We start from the raw sequence: 17,718 nt of genomic DNA on the forward strand, positions 1-17,718 counted from the left end.
TAAATCAGTATTTTAAATTACCACGTGTTTATTTTTGCTGCAACAGTCTTAATACTGCTACCTCTCCAGAATTATACCAGAACTAAAATAGCCTCTGAAAATGAACACGGTTGCCCTTAATTTGCAGCTTCACTGACTGAAAATTACCAATTAAATAAGGACTCCTAATGCTAAATCAGTTGATGAATCTACCAATTTAAGCACACATGCTGTAAACACAGATGCGCCACTCAGTAAATCGTAAAATATTTGTCAGACGTTAAGGGGTTCTCGGCTACCTCCGTTTCTTAAATAGCCCTGTAGATCCAGTTGCCTTGCTTGGCTTTTGTGTCTAAACGTGAACAATTCCTAACAAACTCAAACTAGACATGTTTGCAGTGAGTTACCCTGGCAATATTTTGTTTACATTTGGGCAGGTGGATGAGCTCTGTTTTTTTGACTTGCTCATGATGGTAGTTCCACCAAACTCCTTGACATCACTCCTTTTCTGACACTCTTTTCCTCTAAATGTTTTGTTTAGGAATCTTAACCCAAAATAGAGACACAGAAGGTTGGTGACCATGGATCAGTACCACCTCAGCGATGAAAGCTCCCTGCACTCTGAAATGCAGCTGCATGAGTTTTCAGGGAATCAGGCATTGGACTGCAGTGATGCTTTCAGCCATGAGCTGTGCCCGGATGTGAGAGACATGATTTATTCAGGACTGAGCAACCTGGATGTGGATCCCAGCCTTTCAGCCACGAATGTGAATAGCGACTCTTTGGAAGACAACCTGGACACGTTGTCTTTGTATTCCATAAAGGATGGCGATTCCGCTAAACTCCTCGATGACTGCGAGTCAGACTCAAGGCCGCTTTTGCACGGTGAGTAGGTTCTGGGATGTTTTTCTGTTTAAGTTCTAAAAGCTCATTTGGCAAGAGTGTGTAAAAGTATCAGCATGGGATCTGGGGCAACCTGGTGTTAAGTTCAACCAGCTCTTTCGTAGAGTCTTGGGCAGTTTAGTTCCCTCATCTGTCCATCGGGAATTTTATTTGCACCAGTTCACAATTGACTACAGTGGGTATGTACATGGGTTTCTGTGGTGAGTACCATAATGCTTGGGTGGTGGACGCATGTCTGTAAACGCACACTGGGCATATGTCAGAATGTGGCCAGTTCAGTGTTTTGAGGAGGATGGAGGGCAGCAGAGCATTTTGCAAACTTAAAGCATCGCAGAAATGCTGAATAATCTGAAGTTTTGCAAAGATGTTGTAAGGTTCTGAGGTGCACAAGAGTAGGGGAGGAAATTTGCTTTTTTCTGTGCAGAAGGGTTTCATAGTAAGACTCTCCCTCCTTGTGTAGTATGCCACTCCCTTTCTTTTTCCCTTCATTTTCACATGCTGCCAACATTGCTGCTAAATTTATTTAATTTATTTAAAACTTTTTTGTTTGCCCTGACTTAGATGGTCCAGGCTAGCCCGATCTTGTCAGCTCTTGAAAGCTAAGCAGGGTCAGCCCTGATCAGTATTTGGATGGGAGACCCCCAAAGATGTCCAGGGGTTGCTATGTGGAGGCAGGCAATGGCAAACTACTTCAGTTTGTCTCTTGCCTTGAGCTGGATGACTCAGGCCAGCATAATCTTGCCAGATCTCGGAAGCTAAGTGGGGTCGGCCCTCGTTAGTACTTGGATGGGAGTCCACCAAGGAAGTCCAAGGTCGCTACGTGGAGGCAGGCAATGGCAAACCACCTCTGTTAGTCTCTTGCCTTGAAAACCCTACGCAGTCGCCATAAAGTGGCTGTGACATGACGGCACTTTGCACACACAAAAAATATTTTTATGCCACCTTTATACCCGCTTGGAATCTCCAAGGCAGCAAACATAAAAAAACACATTAAAACCTATGAACAATTAAAAACACATTTAAAGTTATAAAATAATCCAATAAAAACACACAGACAAATATCAACAGTTGATAGGTTCCTCCTCCACCCTAAACCCAGTAAAACTGTTGTGTGTGTGTGTGAAAAGCAGGTGGCTGCTGGTTCTTCTGCCCCTTCTGTCCGTGGAACGCCTCTAACGTAAAGTGTGCCATCTAGTTGCAACTGACTCATGACAACTGAATAAAGTTCACGAGGTTTTCAAGGCAAGAGACTGTGGCTTGCCATTGCCTTCCTTCGTGCAGCAGGCCCTGTCTTCCTTGGTGGTCTCTCATCCAAGTACCAACCTTGCTTAGCTTCCAAACTCTGATGAGATCAGACTAGTAATGTCTCTACCTGAGCATAATAGTAAAGAAGGAGCTGTAAATCTAATGAAATGAATTTCCATTTATCAGGCCATATATAATCCCTTTTCCCCCACACTCTTCACTACATCCCAGATTCTTTATAGTGCTGCAGGTGAATTTTGTTTGATTTTATACTTTGCTTTTTTTAATGGAAGTTTTCAATCAAAAGACATTTTGGGGCAAAATCAACCGATCTTCTAAGAGTCTGTCAAACTGGATAAGATTGTGTGTGTGTGTGTGTGTGTGTGTGTGCGCGCACGCGTGTGTTGCCGCTTCTGCCACACTGCTGTGTCAAATGTGCTGGAACGAGCAAATCTCATTGTTAGGAATGCAGTGATGCCGTCAAAGCTATATTAGCCATTCACATTTCATGCTGCACGGTGATGCCATCATATGCTGTGCGCTCACAAGTTACTTTCAGGGCGCAGTTGTGGCGCCGTGCTTGGTAATGGTGCATTGAATAAATAGTTGACATTTTGGAATAAGAAGTGGAAAAAATCTTCAAAGAATAAATAAAATCATAGCACTTTTAGTAAGTGGCAAAAATGAAGTGAACTGCTGGAAACAATCTAGGCGCAGGCCACCTGTGATGTAGTGGTTAAGAGCAGTGGTTAGGAGCGGCGGACTCTAATCTGGAGAACCGAGTTTGATTCCCTACTCCTCCACATGAGTGGCAGACTCTAATCTGGTGGACCGGGTTGGTTTCCCCACTCCTACACATGAAGCCAGCTCGGTGACCTTGGGCTAGTCACAGCTCTCTTAGAGCTCTCTCAGCCCCACTTACCTCACAGGGTGTTGTGGGGAGGGGAAGAGAAGGTGATTGTAAGCCGGTTTGATTCTTCCTTAAGTGGTAGAGAAAGTCGGCATATAAAAACCAACTTCTCTTCTTCGGTGGCTTACTCTACCAACTTGACTCACCTGGTAGAAATCTTGAGCCAACGGCATCAACTTCATTTGTCTGTAGAGCTCCGTAGGCATTTATAGCTCTATAGAAAATTAATAGATAATTATTGTAATAGGTAATTATTACACTACAATGTGGCACAGATAATGATTCCCCCCTTCTGCCTAGTTTCCTTTCAATTACACCCTGGATAAGGAAACACCTTCTGCAGAGTCTTGCAGCTCTCTCTCCAGCTGTGGCTAGGAAAATACTACACTGAAGAGGAAGGGCAGCTCCCCTAACATCTTCATTACTCATATAATCAAGAGGGTACTGTCCTGTTCAAATGCCAGTAAGGTAGAGGCATTGCCCAAGATGGATTTTGATCAATAGGCTTCCTTCAGTCAAAGGTTTCAGCATAAACGTTTCAGGGCTGATATCATTGGGATTAAAAAAAGAGCAGAAAGAAAACAAATTGACATAAAATATATATAAAGGTGACTTATTCTGAATCAGACCATTATAAACTAGTCCCTTTAGCTGTCCTTTTAATAGTACTCTGATCTGCAGCAATTATCAGGTAATGGTGGTCCCTTCCAACTCTGTGATTCTATGATCAAGTGAAAGATGGCTGTTGAGCATTATGTGCTGCCAGGCAGGTTGGTGGGGGGTAGGATGGGGGATGGAATTTGTTTAAACTCCACCCTGAAGTTTTGCAATTAAATATACAAGCATCCAACCACAATTAAATATACATGCATTGCTGACCAGACATTGGGCTCTGGTCACTAGTGCTGATTTGGTGGTGGTAGAAAGTTCTGTCAAGTTGCAGCTGACTTGTGGTGACCCCTTAATGTGTTTTCAAGGCAAGAGACATTCAGAGGTGGTTTGCCATTGCCTGCCTCTGTGTAGCAACCCTGGACTTCCTTGATGGTCTCCCATCTATATACAAGCTAGGGTTGACTCTGCTTAGCTTCCAAGATCTGACAAGATCAGGCTAGCCTGCTCCATCCAGGTCAGGGCTGCTGATTTACCAGCTGGAAATCTTATGCCCTAGAAACGTTTTTAAACGAAGCACCAATAATGGGAATATAAATGAATGCAGAAGAGTTTGACACAATTTTTTTTAATCAACAAAATGTAGAAGCATGCAATAGTGCACCAGTAAGAATGACAGATGGATGCTGACAGTGGGTCAAGACTGATCTTTCATCGGCTAGGTGTAATAACGCTGAATTAAATGTAAGGTCCACCTTCTAACAGTTCCCTTTTTGGATGAAATGGCTGCTTCCTTAAATCTAGCTTAATTCACTGAATGGATATCAGCTCAGCGCTTGATTTGGTGCTGAAGCAACTGAATTGAAGTAGCTGTGACATCATAGGTTCTGTTACAAAGGCAGGCACTTTGGCAATTGCAGGTTAATACCTTTTAGGGTTTTAGTGCTGGTTTAAATATTTGATGAGTTGTATGAACAGCTAGAGGTTCTGTGCCACATCTGTGAACTTTGGATTTGACAGCTGAGTAGCGTAAAAAATCAGCTTTCAGGGAAGAGGCTTTTTTTTTTTTTGCAATGATAGCAACTTTTCCTATCTAGGCCTCCTCCCCATCATTTGAGCCCCCCCCCCCCAACACACAGGCCTCCCACCTTGAAAGTATAGTAAACGATACTTCTCATTTGCGTACTGCTTTTCCTGAGCATTCACAGTTCATCTCAGTAAGCCTTAGAACAATTCTGTAAGAGAGATTAGAATTAATAGTCCATATTTTTGGGTGGGGTTGTCCAGTGAGTCCATGGCTGAGATTTCAAACCTACAGATTTCCTAAACTACACTACCACAGATCCCGTGAGCTAAAAACTGTCTTTACTCATTTAGAATTGGGGCTTCCTAAACCTTCAGCACCTAAAGATGTGGATCCAGGAGGTAGAACCAGTTCTGGCAGTGGAAGGAAAGGAAAACACCAGCAGAGTTCCCCTCAAGCCCCTTTCCTGGACTGCAGCCTCTGTGGGAAGGTGTTCAGTAGCACCAGTTCTCTCAGCAAACATTATGTGACTCACAGCCAGGAGAGGAAACACGTCTGTAAGATCTGCAGCAAAGCGTTTAAGCGGCAGGACCATCTGTAGGTATCAGTTTGCCAATAAAAACTATTTTAAATGTATAAACGAGAGTTGCTGCTACTGAAGAGATCTGACCTGGTGTTCCCAGTTGCTTAGCACCAGGTACAGATGCACACAGAGAGATACCATTCTTTAGTAATTTAAGATGCAAGACACCTCCCAATTAAGGAAATGCCTGAAATTATGATGGAGTTGTGTGGCATCCACAAGGATTCTGTGTGAACACAGATGAGAAGCACAAAGGCTCAGATATCCCCAGTTTATTAGACCAGCTGTGTAGTATAGCATTTGGGTTTTAGAGAAACACTCCTTCCGGAAGTGTTTTAGAGACAAATAGGCAATTTTTGTTGAGGAGAGAGGTTTCTAACCTGTTTTGTGATGTTTGGGAAAGTTTCATTCTCAGAAAATGGGGGTGGGGGTGGTAGGCAGTAGACCTTGGCACGGGCAATTGATTTGTGGGTACACTGTTTGTGGTTTTACCAAGGGACAGCTTATTTAATACAGCACAATGACATGTTGTTGGAACTGTGTTTTAAGCAAGAAGTAGTGGAATTGTCATGTGTTTTGTTTTAATCCCTCCCCCCCTTCAGAGCTCAAGATAAAATTGCCTTCCTTTAATAAACTCTGCTGTTTCTAGTAACCACAATTCAGCTTGTTATGATGATGAGGTGACTTTAAGATTTTGCAAGAAAACCTGATCCCTGTGGCCAGGGATATGGGACTAGTTTTCTATACAAGCATACAAGGCGGGGTGGATTTGATTTATATTCAAATGCATTTAAATCATGATTTAAATCACTAGTCAGTTAAGAATAGATTTTCAAGATTTAAATCACTAGTCTAGATTTAAATAATAGTTTTCTATATAAACAGCACTTCTCAGAATGTTATTTCATTCGGGACACCAGGCCTTGCATTTATTTGTTGCAGTGTTTGCACCCATAGGAAGAGGAACTTCATTAAAATATTCCCAGACTGGGTCTCTTTTACAGCCTGCTGCCATTATAAGTTTTCTCCTCCAGGGAGAAAATAATATGACAAACCTCAGGCTACTCTCACAAAGATCCCAAGACTTGTGGAGAGTTCTGCTCAAAAGGTTTCCCCATCATTTTTACTGCTTGCCCCTCCCTCATGCTTGTGGAGATCTATTCCATTCCAATCAGTCTTCTATTCATTTAACTTCTTGAAATTTAGCACTTAAGAAGTAAGGGGTTGATTCTGTGTACACAGGTTTGCAAAGGAGCAATGGGATTAAGGTCTTTTTCTCAACTCTATGTTTATTTTATAAAATTTTTGTTATGGAGAAGAGGCATGTTATCTCTGCAGACACCAATTCACAGTTTTGAGAACTGCAAAACCAAGCATCTGTGATAATATCTTATAGATAGAAAAATTGCCCAAAATAATCTTACAGAAATCTCTGGAAGAGCATGAGATTGTGAATGGATTAATGGAATTAAGGTACCCAAAATTTAAATATTGCATGAATATACCGCCTCATGCTACATAATTAAAAACTAATCCTTATTTCATGATGAACAGCCTTTGGACTATAATGTATTTTAAATAGAAAACTACCTTTAGATAGCTTTTTCCTCAAAAAGCATTTTATCAAAAATCCGATTTAAATAAAAAAATCTGATTTATTTTTTAAAAAATCTGCTTTAAAAAGCACATTGATTTTTAATCCACCCTGATTGTGGGGAGGGGATGACCCTGTATACAGATTGCTTGTACATAGAACAAAAATGGCACGTTGAGAAGTCTAGAACCCTTCTCTGTGAATGCCTCTGGTGTTCTATATGGAGAGAATTTTGTTTTTTGTATGAAGGAATATTCTATCATGCGAGCCTCTACTTGCAGCGAGATCCTGGTTTAACACCTACATGAGATTTAGACCTCGGTTTCAAATCTGTGTGAACTTTAGCATTCCTTATTTCTCAAGCTCCAGGCCACATTATATTGGTTAGTATTAATAACATTTTTAAGTTCAGCCATCTTCTCTGCATTCTGATCATTTTTCAAGATTTTGTTTTTACACCTCAGGAGCGGCCATATGCTAACCCACCAAAAAACAAAGCCATTCCTTTGCATAGAACAAGGCTGCAGTAAGAGTTATTCTGACTATCGGTCGCTGCGCCGGCATTATGAAATGCACCACGGCTTCAGGTTGTTAAAGGATGACGAGGGATGTGAGAGCTTGCCACCTCCGCACGATTCACATGTCCAGCCTGGACCTGGTAGTATGAGAACTGCAGAAAGAGTTGCCTTTCACCCTGAACCTCAAGTCCCTAATACTTCCCTCCTGCCCAACAGAGACCTGCTGAGGTGTATTGTGAGTAGTTTAGTCAGCCAGAAGCTTCCATTGGCTCCGTCACCATCTGCAGGACCATCCGAATCTGACTCCAAGGGTTCCTTGCAGCCGTCCACCTCTAAATGTGGTCAGATGTCTTGCACTCCCCCAAGTGCTGCTGCACCTACCAAACCCACTGGTGATAACACCACAAAGGATATTTATTCTTGTCAAAAGAACACTGTTTCTTCCAGTGTGTATACCATAATAAATCCTGGGAACTTGTCTGTCTTCGGATCTGCGGAAAACAGTACAAATGTGCCTGACAGGCAGCCTCATCCCGAGCCCCAGTGCCCTTTAGAAAACACAGCCCTGGAGTATTGGGCAGAAAGTGGCGTTCCACGATTTCCGTTGTTCAGAGGACAGAAGATCCCTACAACTTCTCAGCAGCCAAGCAGCAGTTTCCAGTGGGCCAGAAACATGCCACCGACCTGCACCAAAAGCAAAGGAAACAGCTCTTACATGGCTCAGATGTCACCTGTTGCAGCTCAGGATGTTTCTCAAGGGTTGGCGGGACCCTCCCAGGCTTTTGATTCTTTGGCACCGACCTTTGAGCGTCCAGATATTTTGCCCTTCACTCCTGCACTCTTAAAGCCACAAGGGGAGATCCCTGGGGAGTCAAAGCTCCGTGGCTTTGAAGAGGCCTTTAGGCCAGCAGCTAGGCGCCCAGAAGCCCAGAAGCCAAGCGTGCTGCAGAAGGGTGAGACTGGACCACTTTTCAGGCAGCTCTTCATGAAATCCCAGGAATCCTCTGTGAGTCAGGATCAGTTGCAAGTCCAGGGTCACCTCTTCCAGAGGATCACCAAATCGCAGCACATCTTATCTCACACCCAGTTGGTGACTCCGTCGCAGGCGTCAGCTTCTGAGCCTGAGCAGGCAGTAGCCAAACCATTTCAAACTGTGTTTCAGCAGCAGATGTGTCACCCACTTATGGAACCCACAGAGCGCAAAAGTTCCCTGTTATGCATGAAAAGGTCCTTGGCCCAGTTTGAGAAGGACTTTCCATCTGGCAATGAGAAAGAAGGGCAGCAGCCAGGTACTCCTCCGCGGTCCTTTCTGTCACCTTCCCTAAGCACAGACACTGTTTCTCACACCAAACACTCCAGAACCTTGAAAGGGTGCCTGGGTTTCACAGACTTCTCCAGTCCTAACCAGCCACAGTCCGTAGCTTACGAAAACACCCCGGGAAATCATACATACGGGAAGCCAAGTCAGTTGGAGAATGACTGTCCTCCATTGATGAAGAAAGAGAAGAACGAGGCTTGTGCTAAAGGATCAGGCAGCAAAGGTCATTCTCGCAGTGGGAGGCCCCGCCGGAAGGAGAAGCTGAAGTTTGATGTCTCTTCTGTGGCTTCTCCCAGCCAAGTGGCCATGGCTTCTTTCTCTTTGCCCAGCACTTCGTTCGACAGCGAGGCTGGAGCAAAACCAAAGATGACCATTTTCAACAGGATTCAGGCATGTTCAAATTAAAAAAATTTCTCTAAGAGGTTTTTTTAAGTTAAAAAAAATTAAAGGGGGAGGGATCCCTCAAAGCCTCTGTAACTGCTTATGCTGGCAATGAAGGAGTGAGAGTCCTTTGCCTGTGTTCCATGTGGGAGAAAATGGCTGGGGTACACATTAAAGTCAGGGAGTTGTTTGAGATCAAGGGCTGTTCTGGGCTCAAATGGAAAGGCCAGGCCTTCAGACTGCCTTTTGCTTATACTTGCAATACAGGATGAGGAGAGGGGGGAAAATAGACTTAAAAGCCATCATTACTGTTTGCAAAGGACATTGATAGTTCTGCGGGAAGTAGAATTGTAAGAGTCAATTTGAAGAGGAAAGCCTTTGTTTTAAAACATTTAAATGCAGCATCACATAGTGGTTAAGAGCGGTGGACTCTAATCTGGTGAACTGGGTTGGTTTCCCCACTCCTCATGAAGCCAGCTGGGTGACCTTGGGTTAGTCACGGTTTTCTCCAAACTCTCTCAGCCCTGCCTACCTCACAAGGTGTCTGTTGTGGGGAGAGGAAGGGAAGGAGATTGTAAGGTGGGTTGAGACTCCTTAGAGAAAAGCGGGGTATAAAAACCAACACTTCTTCTGAATGTATTTAATTTTTTTTAACCACAGGGTGGAAATATCTACAGCTTTACTAACGCAGTGAGGGAAGAACACTTTCCCCCTGGATGGTAAGCTGGGCTTGATAAAAGTTTGACAATGCTTAAAATAGATGCAAGAAGGATTCCCCCCACCACCACCTGGTGTGCACAGTAAGAGTTGTGCACAAATCTCTCCTTAGAGCTGGGTTTCATTTGGTCACTGCCAGGAGTTTACTAGAGTCATGTTGATACACTGCAGAAGTGCTTCCCTACCTATAGAGCCATGTTGTTTTTCGGAAAAATGGAGGTAATTGTTGTGAAAGCCATACAGAAATTTGCATCACCCTCCTAGACTTCATGGCCATTGGCTTTTCCCTGTTAAAATAACAGAAATCATCAGCTTAATAGAGAGGCTTTCTTTTAGCCCTGTAGTCATTAGGGGGGTGTTAAAGTTTCTCATATGAAAACAAAACATCCGTTTGCAGTAACAGGTCGCACCCAGAGTGTTTAAGTGTACATAGCCACAGAGGGTTAAATTTATTGACACACTGTGTAACCAATAAATATATTTGTATTATTAACCAATAAATATAATTTGGAATTCAGAACATGTAAGGAAAAAATGTAGCTCTAAAGCAGGCTGAAAAGCGAACTTTTCCATTCTGGTATAAAGAGACAAGGCAAACGTGTATCTGAAAGAGCTGGTTTCAAGTCCAGTAGCAGCAGAGACCAACAAGAGTTTGGGGTTATAAATTTATTGGAGTCAGAGTTCCCTTCATCAGATATCTGAAAGAGGGAGCTTGAACTCTCAAAAGCTTATACCCTGAAATTCTTGTTGATCTCTAAGGTGCTACTGGACTTGAATCTAGCTGTTCTACTGTAGACCAGCAGAGAGCCAGTATGGTGTGGTTAAGAATGGTGGGCTCTAATCTTGAGAACTGAGTTTGATTCCCCACTCCTCCACATGAAGCAAGCTGGGCAAGCCTTGGGCAAGGCACAGTTCTCTGAACTCTCTCAGCCCCATTTATCTCACAAGGTGTCTGTTATGAGGAGAGGAAGGGAAGGAGATTGTAAGCCGGTTTGATTTTCCTTAAAAGGTGGAGAAAATTGGCACATAAAAAACAACCTTCTTCTTACCCTCTGAATGTCTCTAAAAGTCCTTGAAGCCATTTCGAAGTGCCCAAGCTAATACTGCCCATATGTGTTTCGGAACACCTCCAATATACCACGTATCCAGCTGTCAGGAGAAATGAATACAAAAGAGAGAGAGAGTTGCATTTCTGGCTCACCTCTTTTTATAAATCCAACCACCTTAGGACTGCTGCTCTGTGACATGAGCTGATGAATATCTTGCAAGCCAGAGAGAGGCTGTCAGAGGCTGGGTTTGTGAAAAGCCAATCAGGGAAGATTATGCTAATGAAAGGCTTCCCATTCCCCACTATACCTGCCTAGTAATGGATTTATTACCATTTACACAGAGAAAAGATACGAAGGCAGGCAGGCAGAAGAACAAGATGCCAACACTTATTTGTAAAGGAGTTTTAGAAGCAGATTGTGATACGGCACGGGGGTCAGCTCTTGAAAGGAAACAAAAGCATTAAAATATATTATGCTAGCAAAGCCCTAAGCAGCTCTTTGGATTGCAGCCATTATCTCTCCTACAACGGTTACTTATATCTGATTTCCCATTGGGGTTTTCTTCACTAGTTAACAGTTTGCTGGTAAATGAACTGTAGAAGCTTTAGGAAATGTAAATGTCCTTGTAATATGAACTTAAGGCTGAATTGCAAAACACTGGAAATTTAGCTTCATAGCGTTAAATTTTCCCATCCTTTCCCCCCCTTTAAACACTAGTATCTCTGCCATCAGCAGTAAGTCTGGAGGAGGCCCCGGAGTCAGGAGCCAGCATGAAAGCAGTTTTGTTTGCAGGACCTGCGGCCAGCTGTTCTATACGGAGCGAGGCCTGAACAGCCACATGTGTTTCTATGGCGAACAGTGGCAATCTCCATCAGGGAAGGAAAAACAGCAGGTAAAAGAGAAATCAAATTCTGGTCACCAAATAGCATACCTACTAATGTAACGCTTGAAGTTACATCGGCAAAGTGGGCACAGTGGACAGAGTGTTGAGCCTTGACCAGTAAAATCTGGATTCAAATCCTGACGGTGCTGGAGAGGCAGTGTGGAGCAGTGGTGCAGAGTGTCAGAGTAGTATCTGGGAGAGGTGAGTTCAAATCCCCACTTGTGCTGTGGAAGCTCTCTGGGTGACCTCGGGCCAGTCATACACACACAGCCTAACCCACCCCACAGAATAAAATGGAGGAGAGGAGAACGATTTAAGCTGCTTTGGGTCCCCATTGGGGAGAAAGGTGGGGTACAAATGAATTAAATGAAAACTCATTCGGTAGCCTTCAGGTCTCGGCCCAACCCACCTCCTTAAGTGCAGGCATCGCGGTGGCTTTCTCTTTAATTATGGCTAAAAGATCAGGAAACACCAATGGGATTCCTGCTCTCCCCCCACCCTCAGGAGAGAATTCTTCATCCTGCCTTCGCCACAGCTTTGCCCAGCTGCATTTGAATTTTGTGCCTCCAGGTATCTCAGGCTTCTATTCCATTAAAATCGCTTTCATTTGTCTTCTGCTGTGTGTTGCTCCTCTTGGGTATCTGGATCACCCTTTATTTCTCTCTTACCTCTCTAGAAGGGGGTTCCATAAGAAAACCCTCAACTCTTCTTCTGGATTTCCCCAGACCCTGGATAGCCATTGGCAGTCTGAGTAGACAGTACTGAGTAGACAATAGTGACTTTGATGGATCAGTGGTCCAATTCAATATAAGGCAGCTACATGTAATTGTGTGCATGCAGTGTGTGACCACTAACAGGGATGCTGCAAAAGGTTTTTGTACCCCGCTTTTCTCTACTTCTAAGGAGTCTCATCGTGGCTTCCCATCTCCCAACAGACACCTTGTGAGGTAGGTTGGGCTGAGAGAGCTCTAAGAGAACTGTGACTAGCCTAAAGTCACCCAGCAGGCTTCATGTGGAGGAGTGGGGAAACAAATCCGGTTCACCAGATTAGAGTCCACCGCTCTTAACCATTACGCTCATGCTGTAGGAGCACAGTGTGCATGTGTGTACCGAAAGATCAACTGCAGGAAAGCACACAGCAGAGTCCTTGCGATGTACTGGTTCTCCTGCCATGCCTATCCTGTTTGTAATAATGATGGGGTTTAGCTGGTGGGGATGATAATAATGGGCATACCTTACAGGGCAGTTGTAAGGATTACTAACATGATTTATGCAAAGTGTTTCTGATGCTGAAAAGGCACCATATAAATCCTAATGGTTGTTGGCATTAATGTAAGGACCGCTGCGGAAATGTGGAAAACATTTCAGTTGTGTATTTCTTGGACTATTCTGTTCCCATTGCGCTTTTCAAACTTTGAATTGTTGTTACCTGCTTCCAGATTTTGAGAAGCGGCGGGACAGAAACTACAGTAAAGTAACTAGGATTTCTGGAACCCATTTTTTTGTTTCCTTTCCCTTAAGGCGTTTGAGGCAGAACACCTACAGCCTCAGAAACTGTCCTTCAAGCTAGCAGGGGATGGAGATACTCCTCCTGGAACCAGAAAACCTTTGGACTATGTAGCTGCCGCAGCCCCTCTTGTCATGCCAGTCTCGGTACCTGTTACAGCAGCAAACCAGCAGCAAGAGAGCAAAGTGGGTGGCAATTTGCAGCGGTGTCTTGAGATACTAATTGTTTGGAAGCTAATTGATACAGTGTTCCATCAGGAGTTCACAAGTCTCTTTGGGCATGTGTAAATATCTACCCTGTGCAGAATGCCAGGAAGAAGTCTGCATCAGCACAAACCTGGCATCAAACATTTAAATTCTAGGGGTTTTGAGCTTAGCCATATCCAGGCATACCCAGCATGGTGTAGTTGTTAAGAGCGGTGGACTCTAATTTGGAGGACCGGGTTTCATTCCCCACTCCTACACATGAGCAGTGGACTAATCTGGAGAAGTGAGTTTGTTTCCCCACTCCTACATATGAAGCCAGCTGGTTTACCTTAGGCTAGTCACAGTTCTTTTCAAGCTTTCTCAGCCTCACATACCTCACAAGGTGTCTTGTGGGGAGAGGAAGGGAAGGAGATGGTAAGCCGGTTTGATTCTCCTTAAAAGGTAGAGAAAATTGGCATATAAAAACCAATTCTTGTTCTTCTTCTCTATGGCTTGTATGTCACATTCCTTCTTCTGCTTGGAGGCAGTCATATAGATAAATATATATTAAAAATAACAGTTTTTTAAAAATCCTCATTTTACCCTAATCAAAACCTTCAAAAGCTGGCCAAAATAATTAGATATACCCTTGAGCATATCTGAAAGATGTTCAGACTTTCTTCAGGGAGGATTAAAATTTGAGCCCGGTAGCACCTTAAAGACCAACAAAACTTTTCCAGGGTATAAATTTTTGTGAGTCAAAGCTCACTTTATTCTTGTTTTTTATCTGATGAAGGTCCACCAGCCCTTATATGCTAGTCAGAAGGCAAGTGAGGTGTGACAAAGAATGGCCAGTTGAAGTCAGGATGCAGAGGTACAGGGCAAAATGTAATCAGCTTGGTTTGAGCAAGGATATATGCACAGAGGTAGGAAATGCAGAAAATTAGCATATGTAATAATCCCATGCCCCTGTTCAGCCCTGGAGGGTCCATTATCCTGAACTTGTTAATGAGTTCTACTTAGGTTGTAATCTCCCTTTGAAGCTTCTCTTTAGGAGAACTGCCGCTTTTAAATCAGCATTGAAATGTCCTGGAAGATTAAAATATTCTCCTATAGTTTTCTGAGTACTGTGGTTTTTAATGTCAGATTTATGTCCATTTATGCTTTTGTGTGGGGATTGGCCTGTTTGTCTGATGTAGAGAGTGAAAGGGCATTGTTCAGGGGGGTTAGTTCCAATTCAGGATACTCTACCACAAACACTTCTGAGGCTAGCTCAGAAAATATTTTAACTGATTTTACAGCTATTCCCTATTATTATTAATATTCAACATTTACGTTGTATACACTATCTTCTATACACGTCTGACAGCCCTATATGGTAGGTCAACATTATTATCAAGGCCCGGTGAGAATGGATCCCCTAAGGCCACCTTAGCAGAAATGAGTTTCAAACTAGGTGTGTCTTGATTTGTAGTTCTGTCTCTTGACCTTTGCACTGTGGGAATTGTAGTTACAGAGAGGGGGTCATAAGAGAGGTTTGGTAGCACCCTCCCTGAACTACAATTCTCAGGATCCTTTAGGTCAAGTCAGAATAGTTAAAGTGGTATAAAACTTGTTACAGGGTTTATAGTGGAGATATACCCCTGAGTGTGTATGTTGTGTTGTCTTGAGTTAGTGCACCCAGGGTAGTACTCTGGGCATAGAGCAGAAGTCACTAGGAAAGGTATGTGCAGGGGGTTGGACTAGAGGACCCTTGGGGTCCCTTCCAGCTCTATGTTTCTACCAAGAGTTCTCAGAGGAGGGGGGGGTCACTTAAGTGCACTGGATTCAAGCGAGAAACTAAATTCTGGTGTGGCATTAAGGGTCCAGCACTTTGTAGTTCACACTCACTTTTTTTGCCACCAGGCAGCAATTTAAAATCTCACAGTCTGCACCTATCTTTTCAGGTTGACAAGAAGGAAAGTTGGAACAATAACAGTCTTCAGGAAGGCATGCCACAAAAGAAGAGGAAGAGGCGGATTTGTCCAAAGTCACTGTTCATTCCACCTCCAGTCCCAGTATTCAGTGAGATACAGCCTGGCACTGGAGGATGCTACCAAAGTAACCTTCGCTCGCCCGTCTTCCTGATGGACCACCTCCTTCAAGGCTTGGTCCAGTGTTCTCCTTATACGCCTCCTCCCATGCTCAGCCCCATCCGTGAGGGGTCAGGGCTTTATTTCAACACTCTGTGCTCTTCCTCTGCAAACACTGGTTCCTCCAAGATGTACACATCTGTCCTAGGTAATGAAAACAATCCTCCTTAATAAACAAGATAGCAATAGCTGCTTGTTAGCTTGCTTTCCTGGCCCAAAATCGGCACTGCGCTTTTATGTTTATGGAGAAGCAATTTAGTCCTGCTTATAAAAACCAGCATGGAAGCTTTCTGGATTGACATGCAAGCAGTTGTGCCTTAGTGACTCATCAAGCGCTTATGATTTTTATATGATTTTTTTAATTGCACATTTTGTGGGCTTGATCATACACTCATGGCCCAGCAGTTGTTTCCATTATCCTCTTTGCTGTCTCTGCTGGAGGGGAGTCTTGGAACTCTCCCAGGTGGGATCCATCACTGTCCATCACTTTTCTTTCCAGGGATTCTGGAATGGGGAGAAGACAGACCATTCCAAATAGGAATCTCTGAGCTGTCATTTTGATTTGTTCTTGGTAAGAAGAAGAGACAGTTCTTGAGGGAGAAAGCAGGCAGTGTAAATGATGTTTCTGCTGCTGTTTTTAGATCATTTGAAGTTATTAAAAGTTACAGCTGCCTGAGACTTCATGATAGCATGTGAGAGCTGCAGGCAGAAAGGGGACTGAAAATACATTTTTGGATGGTCCAATCTGATGGCTTTAAGGGGGAAAACCCCTGCGCTTTCCTAACTAGTTCCACCTAGGTCAAAAGAAGCTCCGAAAGTATGTAAGAACAGGGTATGAGGCTTTAAAGGGGAATGATCAACAGGAGGCCAAGAAGAAGAGCCTGGGGAAAATTCTATACTTTTTCTTGCATTTCTGATATTTGGTGGTTGTTTGTGTTCAATTTTAGATGGCATGGATGGAGCCCTTTTGTTCTCTCTTGTGAAAGATACCACCAAAATCAGTATTGAACCGTAAGTGCGGACGTGATAGTAATGATAGGAAGAATAGAGTGATAACTTATTTACATGTGCAGGTTTTTTGTTTCCTGGATGTTCATCTTCTTTGTGAGATAATACTGTGGGGAAGAAAACCCTTTGCTAAAGGTGCCAGCATTTTGTGTATTTCTTGTTCTGTATTAAACAAGCAGTTTAAGGCAGGATACGCAAACTGACTAAATAGAAGTTATTAGGATGTTACTAGGAGAAGCAATTTGTGGGTGTAAATATGTTCACATATTTTCAGGGAAATAAAAGCAAAGCAATCCCTCACAGGAGTTATCCAAAAATGTAAATTGGTCTTTGGCTTGGAGCAATGGCGTGTGCCCTGACCTGGATGGCCCAGGCTAGCTTGATCTCGTCAGGTCTTGAAAGCTAAGCAGGTTCGGCCCTGGTTAGTACTTAGATGGGAGATCACCAAGGAAGTCCAGGGTTGCTATGCAGAGGCAGGCAATGGCAAGCCACCTCTAAAGGCCTCTTGCCTTGAAAATGCTACATAAGCCAGCTGCAACTTGATGGCCCTTTCCACCACCACCAGTGAAATGCAGGCACTAATGAAGGCACTAATTCATTGGAAACTTCTGATCTGTATTAAATTCAGGAAGAAATCCTCCATTGCTTAAATTTAAGCATGCTCCTAGTGCTGCCTGAGCTTTTTCTGCATTGTTTCATCCTCACCAGCAGTTCTCAACCTGTTTGAAGTAGTGGAAAAGAGCAAGAGTCCAGTAGCACCTTAAAGACTAACAAAATTTCTGGTAGGGTTATGAGCTTTCCTGAGTCACAGTTCACTTCTTCAGATACAGCAAGAATGTGAGTCCATCCATCCTTAAGTAGAGAAAAGTGAATTAGGACACTCAATGGCAATAGCATGTAAATGTCAAAAGCAAGTAAATGACATTAGCAAGCATGATTGGATTAGGTATGATATGCAGAGGGGTAGTAGGGGTGGAGAAATCAGCATTGGTCATGAGACAGGAATCCCTGTTTGACGCGGGACCCACTTCTAAACTTCCTCTAACTTCAGGGCCCTCTTGCAAAGTCCCTCCACGCTGTCTTCTCCCAACACAGGGCAAGAATCTCATATAAGTTAACAGTTTGCGTTTACTGTGAACAAGTTTGTGAACAAGTTTCCTTTGTAAGCAACAG

The 17,718-nt window shown here is 43.4% G+C and overlaps 1 protein-coding gene across 1 annotated transcript in view; it reads left to right on the plus strand.

Moving 5' to 3' along the window:
* Positions 1-560: 560 nt before the first annotated feature.
* ZNF541 (zinc finger protein 541) overlaps positions 561-17,718 on the plus strand; it is a 30,735-nt gene continuing 13,577 nt past the window's right edge. The window contains exons 1-8 of the mRNA XM_056847524.1: positions 561-864; positions 5,024-5,267; positions 7,312-9,073; positions 9,725-9,783; positions 11,563-11,722; positions 13,235-13,405; positions 15,352-15,685; positions 16,485-16,548. Coding sequence (XP_056703502.1) covers positions 561-864; positions 5,024-5,267; positions 7,312-9,073; positions 9,725-9,783; positions 11,563-11,722; positions 13,235-13,405; positions 15,352-15,685; positions 16,485-16,548 — 3,098 coding nt within the window. The remainder of the gene's footprint in view (positions 865-5,023; positions 5,268-7,311; positions 9,074-9,724; positions 9,784-11,562; positions 11,723-13,234; positions 13,406-15,351; positions 15,686-16,484; positions 16,549-17,718) is intronic.

The sequence above is a fragment of the Euleptes europaea genome, chromosome 3 (genome assembly GCF_029931775.1).
Source record: "Euleptes europaea isolate rEulEur1 chromosome 3, rEulEur1.hap1, whole genome shotgun sequence".
Taxonomy (NCBI): Eukaryota; Metazoa; Chordata; class Lepidosauria; order Squamata; family Sphaerodactylidae; genus Euleptes; species Euleptes europaea.